This window comes from Scaptodrosophila lebanonensis, unplaced genomic scaffold (assembly GCF_003285725.1).
Source record: "Scaptodrosophila lebanonensis strain 11010-0011.00,11010-0021.00 unplaced genomic scaffold, SlebRS2 tig00000043-arrow-pilon, whole genome shotgun sequence".
In the NCBI taxonomy this organism is placed as follows: Eukaryota; Metazoa; Arthropoda; class Insecta; order Diptera; family Drosophilidae; genus Scaptodrosophila; species Scaptodrosophila lebanonensis.
Genome location: NW_022060545.1, coordinates 7,084,700 through 7,107,321, shown reverse-complemented (window position 1 = coordinate 7,107,321; position 22,622 = coordinate 7,084,700). Strand labels below are relative to the sequence as shown.

Sequence of the window (22,622 nt, the reverse complement as noted above, 5' to 3'; positions counted from 1 at the left end):
CATATATACTTTTTGGGGGCTGCCACGCCACCTTCAGCCTGTTACATTTTTCAGCTCCCGAAAACCTAATATACTCTTGTACATTTCATGTGCAGAGTATAATTAACAGGGACTTGCCTGCATAAAAATCCCGTGCATATATATATATATATATATATATATATATATATATATATATATATATATATATATATATATATATATATATATATATATATATATATATATTTATTTATTTATTTTAACATTTGTAACTTAGAACTAATCCTAAATCACAAAATTTCATACATATAATATTTTTTTATCTATTAGTTATATGTTTATATGTATGTAGTTCAGAAGTTATTAATATTTACATTATTTGTCTCTGCGAGTAGTTGATTTGGCGTGGGAATTTTCAAGGAAGTACATTGGTTGGAATGCTTGGGTTGCAGTAAGGATATAGCGGCGGTGATGATTTGGTGAGCAAGTATTCGTGTGTCCAAGTCGGAATCTTGTGTTTTTCTTGCGTGTTTTCTGTTTATTGCTATTGGTATCTGTTGGCTTTCGAGACGGATTTATTGTCTTGTAGTGGTGAGTGTATTCATCCTAGATACTTTTTAAACATATTTTGCTTGTTGTGTTAATGAGATCTTTTGTTGGAGGTGTTGTGAAGAATTAGTGGAGCTGTTGTGGCGGCTTTCGCTGCCGTATCCGCCCATTCATTTCCTCTTATACCTGCGTGTCCTTTTGTCCACATAAGTTTGATTTTAGTTTTTCTTGCGGAGATCATGTCCCTAATTTGGCTTATGGTGGGTTCGTTGTTGTTGGTGTTTTGAACAGCAAGGACGATAGGACGATGTTATAGCGGATCTGGCAATATTATTCTCCTCAGTGATCATGCTAAAAGCTGTCGCGTTGTCCGTTTTAGATCCATCGGTGAAGAGAAATTTCCATGAAGTTTGTTGTGTATATCTCCTTAGGAGTGGTGTCCTTTTTATAATGTGCGGGTTGGAAAATGATTGAGTGTCAAAAAACCAGGGAGGAAACTTTTGTTTGTTTCTTCGCTGTTGAGTTGCGAGTTGGAGGCTTGATGGGATTCGTTGTTCTTTTTTGCGTTTGAGTTGGTTTATTAGTGTTGTGTGCAGCGATTAACCAGATATGTTGTTCAGTCTGTTGATTTGCCTGCCAATGCTCCATTCGAATCTGGTGCTCAGATCTGGAAGTCCAGCTTCTGCGAGAATGTTGGTGATGGGAGTGGTCCGGAAAGCACCCAGGGATAGTCTTATGGAGGAGTGGTAGGGGGTGAATAGTTTGTTTTTATTTGTTTTGTTTGTTTTGCCGTACACGCAGAGACCGTAATCTATTTTTGATAATATTACAGTTTTTGTAATATTAATCAGAGAGGTTGCATCAGGCAAATTTATAGCACCCCTTAGTTATAAAATGTAGTAAACTTTCATATTGTTTACTTTATTGAATATTTAGTATTTGTTAACAGCGCGACTCTTCGATCAAAATACATATGTGTATATTTTATATAATACAAATATTGGGATTGATTAGTTGACCCAATCAGAACACGCTCTATGGGCGAGCTGTGCTTAATAAGCGATTTTTTTCCACACAAACGCAAATATTGGAGAGTAACTGAAACTTGGTGTCGTAGGTTAACAAACCCGATACTCCCGGTCCACTGCAGAAATCGTACGGAGACATTTTCGAGAATTGAACATTGCTTATTAATGTTTTGATGAATTCATTATTCTTTTCCCGATCCCGTTTTTCTTCCTCTTCTTGTTCGGGGTTCTCATTGTCCGCTTCCTTAAAAGGTGCAGGGTCATCCTTTTTCGTTTTAATTTCGTTATCATTCTCATCCTTTTTGATGGTTTTCAGCTCGTCAGCACTCTCCCCGACATTCAAAACAATGTTTGTGGTCGCAACTTTCTTCATGCTGGAGACCGCTGCTGCTGTATCTGCATCCTTATTATTGGCTGTGGGTGTTGAAGGCGTTCCGATCAGTCCTTGGGTCCGGCAGTAGCGATCGATCACATCGAAGCGTTTCCTTTCGGTAACCAGTGATTGAAATTCGAAAATGAATTTCAGAAATACATCGGAGCTCAGGTCATAAACCGCTTCCGCATCGATGTACAAAAGCGGATTTTGGCGCAAGACCTGTGAAGAAAGAAATTTGTGGTTTGCTTTCGACATGAAGGAGCTATAGGAAGGAGCTCGTACCATTTTTGCGCTTGTGAGCAGATCAGAATTGTCAATTTGATGAGCGTATGCGAACAAATCAACCGTAATATCGGCATCCAATCCTATGGCCAGTCGGCGCTTTATCGCGTCCAAGCACTTATTAACCATGGTCGAAACCAGAAACTTCTTGCTCAGATATATCAGCGTCTGCAACGTCGGTAGCTCGTACTCCTGCAGACAACGATTGTCATGCCAATACAAGTACTCTATGAACTTCTTAAAGTCCTGGCCGGACACATCGTCCAGGACTATATGATTCGATGTCTTCGACTCCTCAAAGTCCCCCTCGAACATGCGCTCGAACACTGGCGAGGACGAAATCAGCACGAATTTGTGGCACTTGATGATCATTTTGGTGCCCTCCTCGAAAACCGCAAAACTACAATCCGACAAGTGGCCGCTCTCGAGCAAATATTCCATGCGCTCGCGATATCTTTCCATTGGAAAAAGGGGAAACACAAATAAATAAATAAATGTACATACATGCATACATACATTTGTAAGTATGTATGTGTTATCAGTTGTTGGCTTACTGCAGATCTTGCCAGACTGTACTCGAATTTTCCATTTTTGGCAACACGATTTTACTTCAAACTAGAAATGTTAAAGAATGCCAAAAAGCAACAACAACAACAACAATTTTTGACAAGGGCTGCAGAGCTTTAAAATAAAGTGATTTCACGCGCAACCTAGCCTTTGCAAACTGTAATTCACAGGCGTCCGTATTGCTCGTAATGTGAACTAGCTTTGAGAAACTGAATCCTCTTAAATAGATGCCTCGCCAATCAAATTTGACAAAATAGCTATAGTCTACTTGATTTAGGGATGTTAAAAAAAAAACATCGATGTATCGAGCATCGACGATGTTTTTGCCACGATGCATCGATGTTTAGCGATGTTCGTCCAAACATTGACAATTTCTCATATTTTGTTGGGCGGTCACATTTCTTCTTTTGTATTATAAATTGATTGATGTTTTCATTAAAATGTGTAATTTGTAATATAAGATTGTTAAGCATTTGTTGGATTAATTGAGTTTATTCAAATTTGTTCGGTTAATTTGGTGTCTAAGAATTAACAATGTTTCACAAATTTCCGTTTAATTCAAATTTCACTAAACGTCCTTCTCCTTTAACTGGTCAATATCAATTGACCTCTTACTATCGATTATTGATTACTTATCACTATTTAACTATTCAATCTTATCAAATCTGCTTAATTAATGGTAATGATTAGGGGTGTTCCTACTATCACCCATTCCTGGTTTTCAACATTAAGGAAAATACTATAATAGTCTCTCTTGATATATAAACATTTTTTATTTCAAACATCTCTGTTGATTTTCTCCCTAATATTAGCTTTCTTTTCAATGGAAAGTTAATTTTGTAAAACATGCATCGATTTTTTATTAAGACACATCGATGTAGATGTCCATCGATGTCTCTTTTAAAAGCAATCGATACAACGTAAAAATTATCGATGCACACACATATCGATATTTTACAAAATTAGCCGTCCTTAGAAAAAGATAACCAGGAAACACTGTCAATATTATCAAAAAGGCTTCGAGGCTTAAAAACTTGGATGGAAAGTGTTGTACTTTAAATATTTAAATAATTATCTAAGGGGAAATAAAAAATAGCTGCCAAAAATTTGGAGTGTCAGCATAAAAAGGTGATCTCAGGCGTTTCAGAAATTCAGGCGGACGGACGCACATGTCTAGATGGATTTGTCTTGCCATGCTGATCCAACAAATATATATTTATATATATATATGTATATATATTTGTACGATAAAAACAATGCAAAGTAAAATAAATTAAGGGAGTGAAACAAAAAGATGTATTAACTTCATTTAGCGCACAATTTGTTCTACCATTAATGCCATTATTTTCACTATGTTCAGCTTTTAAGTTAATTGATATGCCTTTCATTGTTAGGGTATTGAAACGAAAATAAAATAACAACTTAACGAAAGATGTTTAGCAAATACATAAATCACTAGCAGTGCAGGCAAGCAGTATACTTACAATTCACGTTCAAGCAGTGTGAGATGTGACACCATTTGTAGCTCGCGTCTTTTGTTTGGTGTTTCTTTTTCATATAACTGCCTGCAATGATCGCCCCGAAAAGTATCTAAATAAATAGCCTGAAAGCCTGCGAGTTTTATCTTGATTTTTTAACAGCCTCAAACAGAAATGAGTGGAAAAATGTATAAGTACGGACAAGAACCAATTTCAACTTCCAAGCAGTTGAGCGCAGTGGTACAGCTTATAAGCAGTGCAACTTGGAACAAACAAATGACCGTTTCGTTTTGAAAATGAAAAAATATACGCTCAGCACATAAAGAAAAAATGCAATTTTTTGTTAAAATTAGACACAAAACGCGCCTGTAAAGTGCAAGTTGCAGCAGTAACACTAGCGCCACCAATTATCAGCATAGTAATGGAAATAATAGAAACAATCCCATATAGAATTCACATTACCAGAAATGTCGCACCTTCCTTCACATTGTGGCAGCGTTCAACAATCCAATTATTTTGTTAATTGTCTCATCTTTATGAGCAAATTAAAATCCCGCACAGAGTCAAATGGACGTCAGTTGGCATTGTGCCGAAAATAAAGGCAGCAGCAATCGCATCAAGAAGTCGTCGCCGTTGATCATTATCGGCATGAGGAGAGACGCACAGGACCTGTATGCGAAAAGGGACTGTGGAGGACAAAGTCTCAGTGAAAAATCAAAAGACAAACATTGCGCCGCACAAACCAGCCGGCAGCCAGTAAACGAAACTTTTGAGTGAAAATTTTACAGTCAAAGGATAATCGGGATTAAATCTTCTTCAAAAGTTAATGTTTACACACGCACCTACCGTTGGCAATGCGATGGCAACGACAGCGAGCGGAAAAGCAACGAAAAGCAACAACAACAAAAAAGAAAAAAGATGCAAAAATTATGAAAATATTGTCACAAGTGCAGCAGCCAGCAGAAGGCTCTCCGACGTCCAGGGACAGAGGGAAGGAGAGGGTGAAGGAGACGGAACTGCAGCACAATTGCAGGCGGCAATCAAAACATGCAATTGTCCTTTTCGAATCGAGCACTGAGGCCGAGCCGGCATAAGAGGATTTGCGCGTCAAGTAAACACAGACACGGACAGCCCGATCCGGCCAACGATATGCCTGAAATACACACACACACACACACACACACACACACACACACACACACACACACAACTACAGGACCTTGTTGTGGTTAAAATCCAAATCGAAGATGCAGCACATCGGCCTGCATAAATAAATAAAATGATTTGAACATTTTTATTTTTCGCAAAAAATAGGCAAAACCGTACATTTTCCTTTGCGTTAAAATAAACATTTTTTTAAAAACCGGACCGATTTTTATTTGTTTTAAATTTATGCGAAATTAAATACGTTTGTGGCCAGGATTTTCAGTCGCACATGTGTTTTTATAGACAGCCAAAGCGAATTGTTCCAGGATCTACCCAACAATTCTCCATAAAGATGATGAAGGCTTTATTATTCGATGGCCTGTCCCTGCACACCAACAATTGGCGAATTGGCCCTCAAATACAAATACCTATGTATATATACTGATATGGTATATATGTATATGAATGCTCCGAGAGGGTCTCAAGCATGTCGCTCGTATTTCCCCATATAAATAAACAAAAGTCTTGTTGGGAAAACATTGCATGGAATATTTATTAAATAAACATTTAATGCACGCCAGCCAGCCAGCTAGCTAGACGTGTTTTTGAATGGAGGAGGCCTTTTCATGAATGGCTCAAACCATCGAGCCATCCAATGCAAATGAAAGGCACTCTGCTGAATGGACAGGTGGGCTGTGGCGGACTCTCTGCTCTTTTTAAATTTGAAAAGCCTCAGCTATAAAGCGTGATCTAGAGCCGCAGAATTGCATTTTGTTCCTTTGGCCAGCTCTTGATATCGCTAAATTAATATCATTTTTATTCATGGGAACACAAAGGCCGCATTCGCAAGGCAACTTCATTTTAGTTGATTTAATTGCCGATTAAATACTAGTCTCTGGTTTGATGAATTTTTATAGCTACTGATAATTTTTTACAACAAAAGAAACACACTCTTATGTTTTATGGACATCTTTAGCAATCACAATCACAAGTTAAATTCCGTAATAATTAACCGAAATGAAATGGTGACTGCTCCCAATTTAATTAGATATTATTGTAATATGATTAGATTTCCCCTTCTTAGGCTTTTCAGGCTTATAAGATGCTTTTTATAATTTTTATATATTTTCCTCCTATGTCGACAGTCAATGTTTGTTGACATAAATAAATAAATAAAAATAAATATCTTCAACAACGGGCAATCCATTGGACATTAGAAAACAGATACCTCTAAAATTTTAGGAATTTAAATGAAATGCTAGACTTGTTTTAAAAAATAAATTGAAAAACTTAAAGAACATCTTAAATGATCTTTAGTTTCCATTGAAAGGTATTTCTAAATTTACAAGTAAGTATTCATTTTTGTGCTTCTAATTTAGTTTTTTACGAATGTTGAAAATCAGTTTCAAATGTTTCTATTAAGAATTTGATATAACTTACAAGAAACAACCACCGACATGTGCTTCGATTTAAAATTTAAAGTTGTTGGGAAGCTGCCTGTTTCGTCTAAAATGAGAACTGTTTAGAATTGGGGAAGAAGCCCAGGCTGAGGTTGAAATGCATTACTAAAAGTTGAAATTTGGGGAGTACTTATATAGCCTTCACATCGATATTTTCAAAGTTGTTTCCAACCCCGCAAAGTTTAAAAAAATAAATCCACAATTTGCTTAAATCTCAAATGCCATCAGACAGAGTCATTAGTCTTTATTATGATTAAAAGGAACCCCTATAAGTTTAAAGGCTTAACAAATTCAATGAATTAATTAATTACAAATATCACACAAATATCATTAATTACGTATATTATTCCTCTTATATAACATTTACTGACATGGTTTGAAATTTAAAAAAAAAATTTGAAACAGCCAGAAACCATTCTTGTTTACATATGTGATTTAATAAAATAAACATAAATCCTTGTTCTTTTTACTGATTTTAATAGGTTTTAGAGATAAGGAACCAATCAACTTTTTTTTGCATATTAACAATGCAAGGGCGTACGCTGCTTTTACCAAAAGGGGGGGCCAAAAAATTAAAATTTTGATGAAATAATGCACGATGCATTTAAAAAATTATTTATTTATTTATGATCAATGAAAAAACTTCAACAAATGCAACTCAGTCCCAACTGAGTTCCTCAATGCCCCAATCAATTTCTTTTTTTACACTGTTTTTTCTGGAACCAATCTACCGTGTAAAAACAGAACTAGTATTAGAATTAGTATAGTATGTTGTAGTTTCAGTCCAAAAATAATCTATTTCGTTCGAATACAAATATAAAACCTTTATACAAACACAGATAATACTTGCATAGGTATATAGAAACCGTTGAAATCAGACCATTATGCCATAGAAACTATATACAAACACCGATAATACTTAATAATATACCTAATTCTGTTTGTACACGGTCTTTTTTACACGATTTTCATATAACACGGTTTGAAAATTAAAAATTGCATATACATATATTTTTTTAGAGATAAGCTACACAGAAAGGTGAGCTTTAAGTCCAAAATAAAATCTTTATACAAACACAGATAATACTTATAACGAAATCGCTGAAATCAGACCACTATGTGATCGAGACTATTTGACTTAATTTTGTATTAAAGCTGAGCCGTCGCTCTCATTAGCTTTTGGCCGTAACAACTCAATTCATTTAGGCTAAAGTCCACACCCCAGTAGCCATGGCCAGGCTATTGGCACACCTTGCAAATGCAATTGTCGGGCCATAAAATCCATGAAACCGCAAACCACAGGACACGCGCTGCATAAGCAAACACACTCAGGAACCGAACCGAGCCGAACCATCACCCATCCCATCATCATCAGCATCATTATCATGATTAGGCGGCGGGTGGGGAAACCCGCACGGAAGCCACATTGAGGCAGACAGGGGCAGTCCAGGTAGGTCGTAGGCTACCGGTCAGTTACCAGTTTCCAGTTGCCAGCCAGCATCAGTTATTTAAGCCACGTTTGTGGAAATTCCCACAGAGAGTTGTCTGCTGCTTTCATTAAGAATTCCCGCGGCGCGCATTAAAGTCTAAACATGCCAACCCCGCTAAAGTTCCCAATGCCGGCCGCTGATCATCTTTAAGCTAAGTTATGATTAGCATCCGGTGCTGGTCCTAGCTGGCAGGCTCGTGCAAGTCGCTACCTGCCTGGGCTGTGACTATTTAGCGCCGTGGCATGAATTTCCGCTGCTTAGGCTAAGACCGGAAGATTTATTTACGATTATGGGATTGATTAAACTAATGGCGCAAATTTCCCATCTCTTCCCCTTCATTTCGACACGGGAACCTTTTGTAAAAACTCCCTAAACTTCCATGCAAATTCTTGAAACAACAAATAAAATTGCTATAACTAATCTGTTAAATTGGCTGCCAAAACACAAAAGCGCCGGACGGAAAAAAAGCAGAGAAGCAGAGAAGCCAAGCAGCCATAAGTGCGCATAATTAGACATATACAAATCATAAATTTTAATGAATAGCCAATATCGGACGCAGCCGCCTCACAGCCCCCGCCCCCCTCATCGAAAGGGTGGTGGAACCTGAATCCAGCATGGGGTGCAAATATTGGGGGTGGCTGGCTGGTAAAGTGCAGTGTGCGAGCGAGAGGCAAGCTGCAAGCTATGCTGCACTGCTCTGCACTGCTTTTTTCGTGCTGTGCTGTTCTGGCCTTTGCGCTGCTCTGCTCTGCTCTGCTTGCTCTTCTCTCTTCATTGCTGTGCAGTTTTTGTTTGGCCAAGCCACGCCCGTCATCTGACTGCGAGTGCGAGTGTGTGAGTGTGTGCGTGTGCCTGTGTTCGCATCATTGGCCCAAAGCAGAGCAAGCAGCGACGTCGTATGCATATTCATGAACAGTCTTCCTTGTGTTGGTGCTGCGCTGAACTGTGTAAGTGTATATGTGGATTTTTGTGCGTGTGTGTGTGTGTGCGTGCACATATTTCCACATAAAGCAGCCTTATCAGCGTTTTTACGTACGTTTTCAACTGAAAGATGCTTCTTCTTCCTTTCTCAATTTTCTACCGTGCCTTGAAAATTATTATTTTTGCAGCTTAAATCCTGTTGCTGTATGTGTGTGTGAGTGTGTGTGTGTGTGTGTGTGTGTGCCAGGTTCAATGCTGCACTCAAGTGCCGTTAACCGTCTGATTAGGGCACTCCTTGCAATGCTCGCTTTAAAATAAATATTATTTTTAGATTATTTGTAGAGAAAATAATGAAAAAGGAACAAAAAAAATTCTTAAATCCCACACGATAAAATGAAATGTTGCTAAATTTAATGGGCATTGACTGTCTTGCCATATGCTGTGTCTGGCTTACAAAACTCAAGCGAGACTGTTGCACGCCCCTCGTCTCTAGCCACCAGCCTCCAGCCTCTATCCTCTAGCCGCATGCCACTTGACATGTGTTGCAAATCAGCGCCTGATCGCTCTATCAGTCTGCTCGCCACATCCACAGCCAGATCCACAGTCATGAAAATTGAAGTGTCGCCGAGTCTAACGAAGCGTTGGTGTCAACGCTCCAGCCGCTAATTGAGCGTGGAAAATGGCGTGACGCTTTTAGTTGTTGCTGTTGTTGTTGGTGGTGGTGTTTGGGGCACCCTCGTCGTGCCATAATTGCGGAGCATAGTTTTAGTATGAAGTTGCTAACAACTAGTATTTGGATTAGAGCATCTATGAATGCGTAAAATGGCGCGACTCTTCTCAAATATTTAAAAACGTTTCAGTGATAGGTTTACTCAACAAAAAAAGCCTAAAATTGCTTGAAAAATTATAAAATCTTCCTTAAAATTCAATTATGGCAACAAATATATCATAAATACAATAATAGAAGTAGAAGTTAAAAAAATATTAAACTACTCATAAAAAAAGGAATTAGCCTAAAGTAGGGCTGCTTTAAGCTTATATTAATCATCTGGATAACTTAAGAATCGCTTGCAAGTGTATATACAATTCGTTCTGCCAATCACCCACATTTCTAAATCGCATTTTTTTTTGTTTGCCGAACCGTTTTTGGATAAACATGTCTGCAGAAGTAACACGCTAAAGCTGCTCCCAAATAATTTGGTCCATGGGTTCACAAAGCTCGTTGAACTCTATTGTGTTGCTTGTAAATTGGTGTCTTCGAAAATAGACTAGTCTCCCAGAACATTACAAATAGCAATTTCAACAATGATATTATGACCAAGAAAGCTAAATAAATGCGTACTAAATGCCTGCTAAATTGCTTGTATTCGAGTCAAATAGGGCAAATTTCTTAAATTATATTAAAGAAGTGGCAAAACAATTGAAGTCTTCTGTAGACAAAACTTATGCTATCTAGTAATATTATGGGAAATGTAATTGTTACGTATTTACTTCTATGGTGGTTACAAGAATATATATCTACTCAGCTGGACGCAATAATAGGTCTAGGTAATAGGCCTTTCATATACATATGTTCTAATTTTTCTCAAAAAATCAATTACATTTCAAAATAAACATACTTCGGCGACAAAAGAAATAAAAAACGGCTTTACCAACCATTAGAAATAACTTAGCGTTTAGTTAATTCATAAAAGACAAGAGTTAATTTTTTGTAAGTTTAAAAAAAATTGCCATTTTATCGGATATTTGAAAAGACTTTAATGAAAATGCACTCTCAAATGCCTCTCATACACTCTAGTTTTAATTCAATTAAAAGCGCACAACGAAAATTAATTAAAAAATCTATGATATGATTGCTTCTCAATTAGTTCTTTAAAAAGAATGGCATTGCGCAGTAAAACTGAAAACTGTGACCTTAAAGTATGCTTTTCTATATTTTTAATGTGTGTCGGTTTAACTAGGAAGTGCTATATAATCATCTGAATACTGTTTAGAACAATACGACTTCCATTCTGCTTTCCAGAGAGAGAGAGAGAGAGAGAGAGAGAGAGAGAGAGAGAGAGAGAGAGAGGAATTTGTATATTTGTTAAGTATAGTACAGACTTTTATTCACACTTGCTCAGAAATCTTTCTATTTACAATTTAATTGGACTATTTAACAAGTAATTCCCACGACAACTTTAATGTAAGTCTTTAGCTTTGTGCGTACTTAAAGCAATTTAATGGAACTTTCACTGCAGCTGTACAGCTGTGGAGAAAAATTTCGGGTACGAGAAATTAAAATAATATTTTCATAGGTCAGATGACAGACGAAATGGTGAGGGTGGTGGTGATGGTGAGTGGGAGGGGTGCGAAAGGCATTAGGGTTGGGGCAGACAGAGACAACTATGCAAAAATAACATGAACTCTGCGAAATGCAGAGACAGACACACCCGCACACACATACACACACACACACACACAATCACAGCAGCAAAGCTGAAGACAAAATTTGTAAAATCAGCAAACGCAGTGGCAGCGAAAACAGCAGCAACAACAACAACAACAATGGACAGCTGAGAAATGAAATGTGAAAAATGGCAGTCAGTTGAAATGGAGAAGCGAAGAAAATAAGAAACGGAAGCTCATTCGAATTGCAAATGCCAGAGGAGGTCCTTCAGCATGTGTGTGGAGCGCAGCATAAAGTCCAGCTCAGGCAACCGGATGTGGTCGCCAACTCTAATACACACACACACACACACACGCATACCTAATGACATGTATGTATGGATGTATGGGTTGCATTCAAAGCCGCCATCGCCATCGGTATCCGACGTTGCCGACGTTGCTGGCTCGCATGCGAAAAATTATGTTAAAACAATAAAAATATTTGTCAAAATAATGCGATTGCGTTAATAGAGCCAAATATTATTTTTGTATCAATTACCAATGCGACTGAAACACTAGAGGTGACAGAGACAGAGAGATAGAATTATAGACAGATAGACAGATTGAGGGAGAGGGAGTTGGCTTGCTTGAATTAAATTTCCTTTTCTGCAAATAAAACTAATTATACTTTTAAATTGCGCAAATATGCAAGTTCTCGCATGCGCACACACACACTAGCACATTCACTCACACACACACACACTCATTCACTCATACACACACACCCACACTTAACAGCGACAAGCAGAAAAAAGAACGGCATGGGATGGCGGCATTTGTGAGCCTGTCTGGAATCACGAACACACACACACTCACACTACACACACTTGCCCAAATAAACATATAAAATTTACTTTAAAGCTGACAAAGTCAATAAATATTGTTGTACGAAAAAATATTGTTTCAATAAGCAAAAAAGAGTGCGAGTCGGCAAAAAACTCGCTTGGCGTATGACAACAACAACCGCAATAACAACAACAAGCGCACCAACAACATTAACAACAGTATATGAGAAGGGTTTTTATGCTCTGAGGGAGCAGCTACAACAACAACAAATATATGCCTGGAACTGTAGCGATTTCGATTAAAGTAGTAGCAAGGAAATGTATTTTTCTTTCAGCAATACCAACGCATTTTTATTTCCATTTTAACTTAACATAAGGTGCGGCTTATTCAAAAGAGTTTGGGAATCATACAAATGAAAAATGTAATAGGTTTTTACTAGGAAAGTAAAGCTTACAAAATGTAATGATGGAAAATACAAACTATTTCAACCTTTTGCTTACTTTCAATCCTTCATATGTACATATATTTTTTTATATTTATTAGCAATCATGTCTAAAGAAATCAGTTATTTTCAACTCATTTACTCAGTAAAGTAGATTTATCATTTTACTAGAATTCATCATCAAGAAAGCATTGTAATTGAAGTATTTGTATTTATTGAGAACGGACTAAGAACTTAGTCATCTATTATATACATAGTACGTCCATTTGGGAAGAGTGATGCTTTATCTAACACCTATACTAGCTGCCTGACCAGGTTATTAATTTGCACAAAAAATTTCGCGAATTCCAGGTATGTCATTACTTTGCTTAACCGTTTTTAAAAAAATATTTGCTTGCAAATTATTCGCATGTGTGACCTTTTATGTCCATTTTTAGTTTGAAAACAAATTTCAACTTTTTAAAATACCTTAGCGATTTATTTTATACATATTTTTTTATTTATTGGTACCCTTTAGCTGATTTTAACTGAAATAAATATTTAATATTAAAAAACTCTTTTATCGGAATTATTTTAGTCAGACCTTGTTTTCCAAATACTGCTGCAGCTTCGAAAGTGCGCAAGAAGAAGAAGATGTGAAAATAATCCTCAATTGGGCTCCAAAGCTACTTCACTTCGCACATGCAGCTTGTAGGCCAAGGCCCGTTTTCTCAACTCTAACTGTTAACGTTGTCAAGCAGCTTAAAAAACTCATTGCCAAATGGAAAAGTTGTGTTGAGGCACTCTAATAATGCTTAGAATTGTCCAAGAAAGAAAAGTGTAACAGAAGGCGCTTTGATTAACTGTCAAATGTGTTGAACAAAAAATTTGAATGGCTAATGCCTGTGACCCAATAAAAACAAATTCATGAACCCCCAACGGCTTTCAAAACCCAATCGACACTTGGGTGCAAATTAATTGGAAGGCGTTTTAACTTTTGTTCTTGCCCAGTCTACAAGGCTTAAAGCTTAACTCCAAAAAAACCTACTAATTTATGCCAAACATAAAAGTAACAAAGAGCTCCCCCCCCACACCCCAAACTGCGTTGGTTGCTGCTCCTTGTTTGTATGGGGGTGTGTGCGTGTGTGTGTGAGTGAGAGGGCCTGCTGTTAGGCCGCATTTTAAGCATTAGTTTGAACAACATAAACAGATTCACACACACACATAGAGACACATCCATCACCAATGCAACGATAGCAACTACAAACTATTTGCGCCCCTTTACAGGCTGCTGAGGACTCCGATCCCGATCCCAGTCCCAGTCCCGGTCCCAGACTCCACTCAACGACTGCCACTTACGTGGGCCATGGAGAGAAAGGCGGGTATTTCCACAAGCCAAACCATTGACATACACACACACACACTCCCATAATTACATGAACGTTTGGAAATCATGAATGGCGGCGGCAAAGCAACAACACTGTGACTGGCTCTCCAAGCGAGCGTGTGTGTGTGTGCGTGCGTGATTATCTATGTGTTTGCGCACACAACGCTGTAGGTCTTCACTTACTGACTGCACAGCCACAGACAGACACACACATATACAGTTACAGTATAGTTGCCGCTGCCGTCAGTGGTTGGCAGGCACACGCACACACCAAACACACACATAGAGCGCGAGAGAGAGAGAGAGAGAGAGGCAGAGAGGCTGAGGCTTTGGGCAGATAATGTATTGTGCGGGTGCGCTGCCAACGCCAACGCTAGCGTCGAGATTTTTCAGCTGCTGTCGACGTCGCTGTCGTCGTCTCCGCTGCTGCTGCTGCTGCCTTGACTCGAGGTGTATGTTATTTCAGTTACACAGATTCAGTATCAGACGTGTTACTATCCCGAGCGGTTCGTTCTGCGTGCTGTGCGCTACTTTCTGCCTCTCAGCCTCGTCTGGTGCCTGTGTCCGTCGTGTCTGTGAGCGTTCTCATGCTCATTGTTGTTCTTGTAGTGGTGGCAAAATAATAATAATAAAAGAAGCAAAAAAGAAGAAAAAAAAAACACAAGAAGATATATAAGCAAACAAGCAAGCAAAACTTGTTTAAGCAAATATTATTAGAAAAAATAATAAGCGCGCTGCGCAGACGGCAAAGTAACAAGAAATAAGAAACCTGAAGTGAAGCAAACATTTAAAGCTTGAAAATAATTGAAATAAAATTTAATTAAACCAAAATTCAGATCTCACAAAGAGTGCGTGGCACTTGTGGCCAAACAATTTGTCATGTGCTGCTGAACTGCAATTGAAAGGGAAACAGCAACAACAACAATAACAACAACTTAAAGTCAATCTGCAACAACATCGTATTGAAGCGAAAGATAGAGATTATATCGTAGTACCTCGAATTACTGGACACAAATTGCCGGCCATGCACACACTCTTCACCGATCAGAACTCCTTTTCGCGGCATTATGCGCAGACCGCCGGCTATACGACGGCCGCTGCTGCTGCGAGCGCTGCCGGAGCCATGAGCAGCGCTTCCGCAGCGGCAGCAGCTCATTACGCATACGATCAGTACTCGAGATATCCGTATTCGGCCAGTGCCTACGGCCTGGGAGCGCCGCATCAGAACAAGGAGATCGTGAAGCCGCCGTATTCATATATCGCTCTGATCGCCATGGCCATACAGAATGCAGCGGACAAGAAGGTGACGTTGAATGGCATCTATCAGTATATAATGGAGCGATTCCCCTATTATCGGGACAATAAGCAGGGCTGGCAGAACTCAATACGCCACAATCTCAGCCTGAACGAGTGCTTTGTGAAGGTGGCGCGCGATGACAAGAAGCCGGGCAAAGGTTCCTACTGGACACTCGATCCGGACTCGTACAATATGTTCGATAATGGCTCGTTCTTGCGCCGACGCCGGCGCTTCAAGAAGAAGGATGTGATGCGCGAGAAGGAGGAGGCCATTAAGCGGCAGGCCATGATGAATGAGAAGCTGGCGGAGATCAAGCCACTCAAGCTAATGACCAATGGCATTCTAGAGGCTAAGCACATGGCGGCGCATGCACACTTCAAGAAGGAGCCCCTAATGGACCTGGGCTGTCTGGGGGGTAAGGATGCGCATGGTGGCTTGAGCTCGGCCATGCTGAACTCCTGCCACGACAGCTTGGCCCAAATGAATCATCTGACTGGCGGTGTGGAGCATGCCGGCTTCACCGTCGACTCCCTCATGAATGTCTACAATCCGCGCATCCACCACAGCGCCTATCCGTATCATCTCAATGAGGATAACTTGACCGTGGCCTCTAGTCAAATGCATCATGCCCATCATGCGGCGGCGGCGCATCACGCCCAGCTCCGGCACGTCGCCCATGTCTCGCATCCACTGACTCCGGGCGGTCATGGTGGGCCCGGCGGCTTAGTTCAATCATCGGGCGCTTCACCCACAACGATCTCAACACCGCACGGACCGGCGCATGGTGGTTGGTATACGCCTGAGACGCCGCCATCCGAGCCAATTAGCAATGGCAATAACAATAGCAGCAACAACAACAACAACAATGCCGGCACACCCACACATGGCAACAACAACAGCAGTGTCGGCAGCGTTCACAACAACAACAATAACAATGCAGGCAGCAACAACAACAACAATGTGAGCGGCATACTGACGAGCAGTCCATCGGCCGCCCTTGGCCACACCTCCCTCGGATTCCGCGACATGATATTCGAGCAGAACCAATCCTGCCAACTGGACACGGGCAGTCCCACCGGCAGCATACAGTCGGCCAGTCCGCCGGCCAGTGCCAGCGTCGCAGCAGCGTCGGCGGCGGCAGCAGCGGCCGTAATCAGCAGCCACCACCATCACCATCATCATCATGCGTTGAGCGGGAATTTGGGGAATCTGGGCAACCTCAGCAATCTAAGCCACTATCGGCCGCATGTGGGCCACTATCAGGAGTATGGCATCAAGTATGGCGTCTAGAGAGGGTGCACTCCCTACCTCCTCCCAGTATTCTCCTCCATCTTCCTCCCCCCCTAACTAATCGAACTCGTACTAGTGGCGTTGTGCTCTCTTGTATATTTTCCTGTAAATATATCACAAAGTAAGAATCACAGCTGCTGTTGCTTATTCCGAACATCCCGGCGAACAAATAGCAAAAATAATATACATATATACATATATATAAATACTATATATTTCGATTCAATGTTTTCCCCGAGGTAAATGTGAAAATATTGCGTATACGCACCATCAGCCAAGCCAAGCATTCGTCTCTGTTTTGATTTGGGAAGAACGAATTTATTTACGAATCTATGTTACATTTTTTCACCATTGTCCACATTTAAAGATCTTTATATATATATATATAGCATATGTGTACATTTAATTATTAGAAATTGTTATCAACTGTAGCGTAGTATCGAATGAGAAATTTGTGATGAGTTTTTGGTACGCTGAGTTTTAATTTATACGATTAGCGCATTTTTGAACTAAAAATAATATTTAATGCTTACCCCCTAGCCTACGCAAATAAGTGAAATTATATTTAATTAGCCTAGCCTACGTAAGCAATAATAATAATAATAATAACTATTTAATGACTATTATTATAATAGCGCGTACAATATGTAAAATGAAACAAAAATTAAAATTAATATGTTAAACTATCAAAATGGCGCCGCTTTTCATTTCTTTCCATTTCTCAGCCGCACAAGTTGCGACCCACACTTGGCTCCGAAACAGACTTTAGCCTGAAATCGATAGCGTATGCAAATTCCACTAATCGGCCCAAACAATATACATATATCAAGCCATATCGCCTTTCCTTCAACCACAAACAACGACAGGTTTCCAGGCCGGAATGACGCATCATATAAGGCGGCAACATATGGTAAGAGCCCGGGCGATCATTAAACGTGCCAGTAGTATAAGTATAATGACGATTCTAACTATGAATGCTTATACTTATATCACAAGTATATTACTAATGACGATTCTAACTATGAATGGTTATTTTAATAATTACCATAAATGGCTCAGCTTTTGCTTAATCAGTTCTTGTGATCGTCATTTCATTTTTATATAGATTGCTTGTTCAACTTAGAATATAAGTTAGGCGCTACTTCAACGATTTTAAGTGCAACTTTTCAACCTAAATATATGCACTTTTGTTACATATATTTATCTAATCGTTTATAAAATATTAAGAACATTTATTAAATTGCAATAAAAGTGAAGAAGAAAATTTGAAAATTAGAAAATTAGAAAAAAGGCAGCTCTTTTTTCAAATAATTGTAGGTTTGTCTGCCAATTTCTCCATAGATGGTTGATGGGTGGATTCGATATAAAGAGGGGCTTTTGGCTCCACACAAACTTTATAATGGCCAGATAATTTCATAATTAAGCCTAGAACGTAATTTGCTAGGTCTGAGTCATCACAAGCTGCGGACATTAAAGCTTCGATAAAGGATGGATACTTATCAATCATCTATCAAGAATACGTCGAAGTAATAAATATAATCCATATAAATAGGTCTTATAAGCCAATAAATATATAGCAAGATAATAAAAAGTGTTTATATAAAAAAAAAATTTTATACTACAAGTATATATGCTGCCTAGTCTTACAGTTCCTGGGAATTATTTAATAGGAAGTACAAATAGACTGTAAACAAATTGAAATTTAGGATCATACACAAGGGCGTACGCAACTTGTTCAAAAGGGGGTCAACAAATTAAAATGTTGACTAAATGCTTACGCCCTTGATTATACACAAGCTGTGAGAAAAACAATGCAGAAAACTAACTTTTAATTTTTAAAGTTCACTAAAATATTCTCACTTAACATCAATTTAATAACTTCGAATCGAATTTTGAATCAAATATTTCTCATATATATTTATTAACAATTTTGAATTAAAGTTTAACAATTATTTATATTTGTTTATTTATTTTGATAGCAATACTTGCTTCAAAGATTCTTCAAATAATAATGAATCAACAAATAGGGAAAACAAATTTAAGTTAGTGGATTAAAGAGTGCAACCAAAAATGTTAAGAATTTGGAAAATGACCTTCGTTCGTATATTTTCTTTATTTCCTTACTTTGCAATAACTCACAACTTTTTTAATTTAGTAACTTGATATTAAATTAAATAAGATTTAGGCAGTAATCCATTTTAATTTTGGCAAAAGCGAATTTGAAAGCAATTCAAAATACATTCGCGACTTTAAAAGTACATAAGTATGAACATACCCGCCCCGAAATACATATTAGAAGGTTTCATTTTATATTTAGTGGCATCTATAAGAATTTACATTTCTTGGAAAGATAGACTTTTTGTTGAAAAACACTTAGCCACGAATAAGTCCTCCAAAGTCGATTGTTGCCTCTAACAATAATGCTAGGCGTGAGTTAATATTACAAGACATGCCGTAAGATTGAATCATACTTGAGCTTAAGTGGGTTTTGAATATACTATATTTCGCATAAAACTGTAATATTTAAACATTTATTGTTGTCGAATTTCATGTAATCAGCCAATTGATTGGTCTAAGAAGTAAAAAAAAAAGACATCTTCATAGAGAGTATTTAGAAAGACAATAATATATAGCCGCCGTCTTTTTTCAATATTCGTCTTTTTATATTAAATTGTAATCGAATTCCGGATCAAAATAAATAGAGTTTTCAAAACCTGGTTAGATAATGCTCGTCTAATGCCACTAGATATTTTTTGTCTTGCTACCGTGACAAAGGAAGCTTTCACCTTTGATGTTTTGGGCGCAGATCCACACACAATACATAACAAATTATAAATCTTTAGTTAAAATAACTCAAAAGGGCCAAAGCTCGATTCCTAACCCTGCCCCTAACCAATAATTGGCGAACAATTGCTGTAAATTGGTAGAAAGTAAAACACAAAAGTTGGATTAGAAATTCGCCCATAACGATAACGATAATGATGCGCCACAATTCGTCGCTGGCCACAGAGCTAATAAGCCCCAACTGGTTACCCAACCGATCGATCGACTTATTCAGCGACTGCCTCGGCCTCTGTCCGTGGCTGATTAATTGCCAAAAAAGATGTCGATGTGTAAAGACTAGGCCCACAGATTGTCGTCGTCCCCTCCATTGTGTGGCTGTCTTGTTGACGCCATTGTCACTTGAAAATCGTTTGGCGCCACTGTGCTTCAAGCAGAGGCCGATGCTGGCTGGCTCTGGCTCTAGCTCTGAGGCTGATGTCTGCTGTGATGGCCAGACAGACTGGACAAGTTTAGCATTGAGAGTGGGGCTTGATGGACGAGCAGATTTTGGCAGCGTTCATTGATATGTGATCAGGTGTAGCCTGCACTGCGCGAAACACCTAATGGAATTGTAAGTAACTTCTATCAGTGGCATTATTTGAAGTTGTCAAATAATTAGTTTTGCCTGTATACTTCTTAAGATTATTTATTATAAGTATCTACTAACAATTAAAGGAGTTTCTGAAACTCAAAATATACAATTCAATTGAATAGAAAAATGTATTAGAGATTCGATTAACAAATGTTTAACTTCTTGAAATTTTGGGAAACAATTCCAATGAATACATAAAATAAACAAATTCGAAATTTGCAACTATTCGTAAACTTTTTTTCGACTCATTTTATTTCAAATCAGTATAACTAACTGACTAACTTATATATCAATATTGAGTCTAGAGAGTTTCAAAACTTAAAAGCTTCATGTTTTCTTAATGGTGACGTGGGTTTGCAAATTTGTCCGCCAAAACAATTTGGTAATACAAGAGGGAGAGAGATCTGTAAACTATTACTACACCAAATTTGTAAGGCAATAAGCAGAGACAATATTTTTTTATTCTTAATATATATATATATGTTGAGTATTTTGTTTTCAATTTTTGAACTAAATAAATAATACATTTTAAATCTTTTCACATTACAAATACTATAAACCAACGATTTAATGTGAAAATCTTTGAAAAATCTTCGAAAATTTAAACGAAATCTACTCTGAAAATATACCTAGGTACGAGAGTTACAAAAACTTGTTCTATTCCAAGTAAACTTTTATACTCGTATGTAGGAAAAACACACGTAACTTACTCTATCAAAATATTTTCATCAAGCTTAAAATTTGTTTTCAAAAAAGACGTTTTTAAAAAGAGTTTAAAATTAACTCATCTGAAATTTTGAAGCATTATCGAATAAGAATACTTTGTATTTATTAAAGTTGTCCACGGCAGACCAAATATCTGCTTAAATATTAAACTTCTGTTTGATAATTCGCTTGTTTTGGCTTCCATTGCTTCTAGACGGTTTTTAAATATGTACTTTAATTTCAATTTATTCATATTTCTTAAAAACATTATGCATTTACAAGTGAGGTTAAGATATCTGTATGTTAAGACTTCAGGCAGTTTTCCTTTTCTACTTAATTAAGCAAAATGTAGAAATAAAAATGGTTAAATAAAATGGAAAAATTATACAAAAGAAAACCCATGAAGCGCAATGATTGTAATATGTACATACTAATATTTGATAATATTATCATAATAATTTATATTTTGTAATACTCAATACTTTCAAATCTACAAAATTACATAAATTCAGAATATTAAAACAGTTTTCTGATTAGTTCTTGTGTGAATTGTTATTCTGTTTGCTGTTTTAATGCAATTGTTCTCAGACTGTTTATGCTTCAGTTTAATATTTCATCAATTAATTTTTAAACTCTATCCATTTCATGGGCATGTTAATAAATGAAGGACTATCTTTAATCATTGAAGGAGCTAATCAGGCTTTCGTGCAGCTCGAACCATGGAGCTTTTTTGATCTTTTCTTAATTCTATCATTTCTATGCCTTCTTTTTTTTCAGTGCACATTTAGACACTCACACACGTGTACGGACAACTGGTCCCATGTGCGTATCCGAAGAGCAGACAATGAAACGGCCAAGGGCTATTGATTTCAATGGCTGACGCGTCAAAACACAACTTAAGCGCAATTCAAAGCTTTTTGGGTGGCACGAAGCGGAATGCGAGACTTGGTGCGAGGCTTCGAGTGCGAAACGAAAAGTGTGCCAAAGTAGTATTTGGAGCGACTGTTCGAGTCGGGCTTGTGCTCGAACTTGGACTTGGATTTGTGTAGCTACAAGATACGCCCGTGTCTAAAACGAATGCCACAAACGCCAGATCTTGGAGACTTGTGCAAATAAATGAGCCACGCTCTGGCAATTCGATATGCAAATTTATAGGCTGTCACAACTAACTGTACATACGAAGTCAAGCCCAGGCACGTATGTACACACGTACATAATATACATACATATGTACATATGTATAGTATAGTAGTATGTATCGGCCACAGCATATCAACTTTTCAACATAGTTGTGTACTTCGACTGCCTCCTCTTTTCTGATTTTTGTTTTTTTTGGGATGACGTTGACAAAGCCCTGCACCACGCAGGCAGGCATGAGTCCATTCGGTGTCAAAAGCAACAAAATTAAATGCGAAATTGGAAAATATGCCGCGTGATTGCTGGCCAGAGTGCGCGGGTGGTCCGAACGGGTCCGTTCGCTCCGTTCCTTCCGATCCACTGCGAGGATGTGCGCGCAGGCAGCAGTCAGTCAGTTGCAAGGAAAACAAAGTGTTGGGCGCGTGGATGGCGACACCAATATGTTGCACTGTTTGCTTAGCGATAAGGACATAAACAC

General features: G+C 38.2%; 2 protein-coding genes across 2 annotated transcripts; one reads left to right on the top strand and one right to left on the bottom strand.

Moving 5' to 3' along the window:
* Positions 1–1,487: 1,487 nt before the first annotated feature.
* Positions 1,488–2,822, bottom strand: LOC115623075 (kelch-like protein 40). Its single transcript, XM_030517276.1, has 3 exons — positions 2,772–2,822; positions 2,218–2,671; positions 1,488–2,154 (listed from the first exon to the last, which is right to left on the bottom strand). The coding sequence occupies exons 1-3, from the start codon at positions 2,804–2,806 to the stop codon at positions 1,567–1,569; spliced, it is 1,077 nt and encodes a 358-aa protein (XP_030373136.1). The 5' UTR covers positions 2,807–2,822; the 3' UTR covers positions 1,488–1,566.
* A 12,394-nt stretch (positions 2,823–15,216) lies between these two features.
* Positions 15,217–16,887, top strand: LOC115623058 (fork head domain-containing protein crocodile). Its single transcript, XM_030517237.1, has one exon. The coding sequence runs from the start codon at positions 15,325–15,327 to the stop codon at positions 16,885–16,887; it is 1,563 nt and encodes a 520-aa protein (XP_030373097.1). The 5' UTR covers positions 15,217–15,324.
* The last annotated feature ends 5,735 nt before the right edge of the window (positions 16,888–22,622 follow it).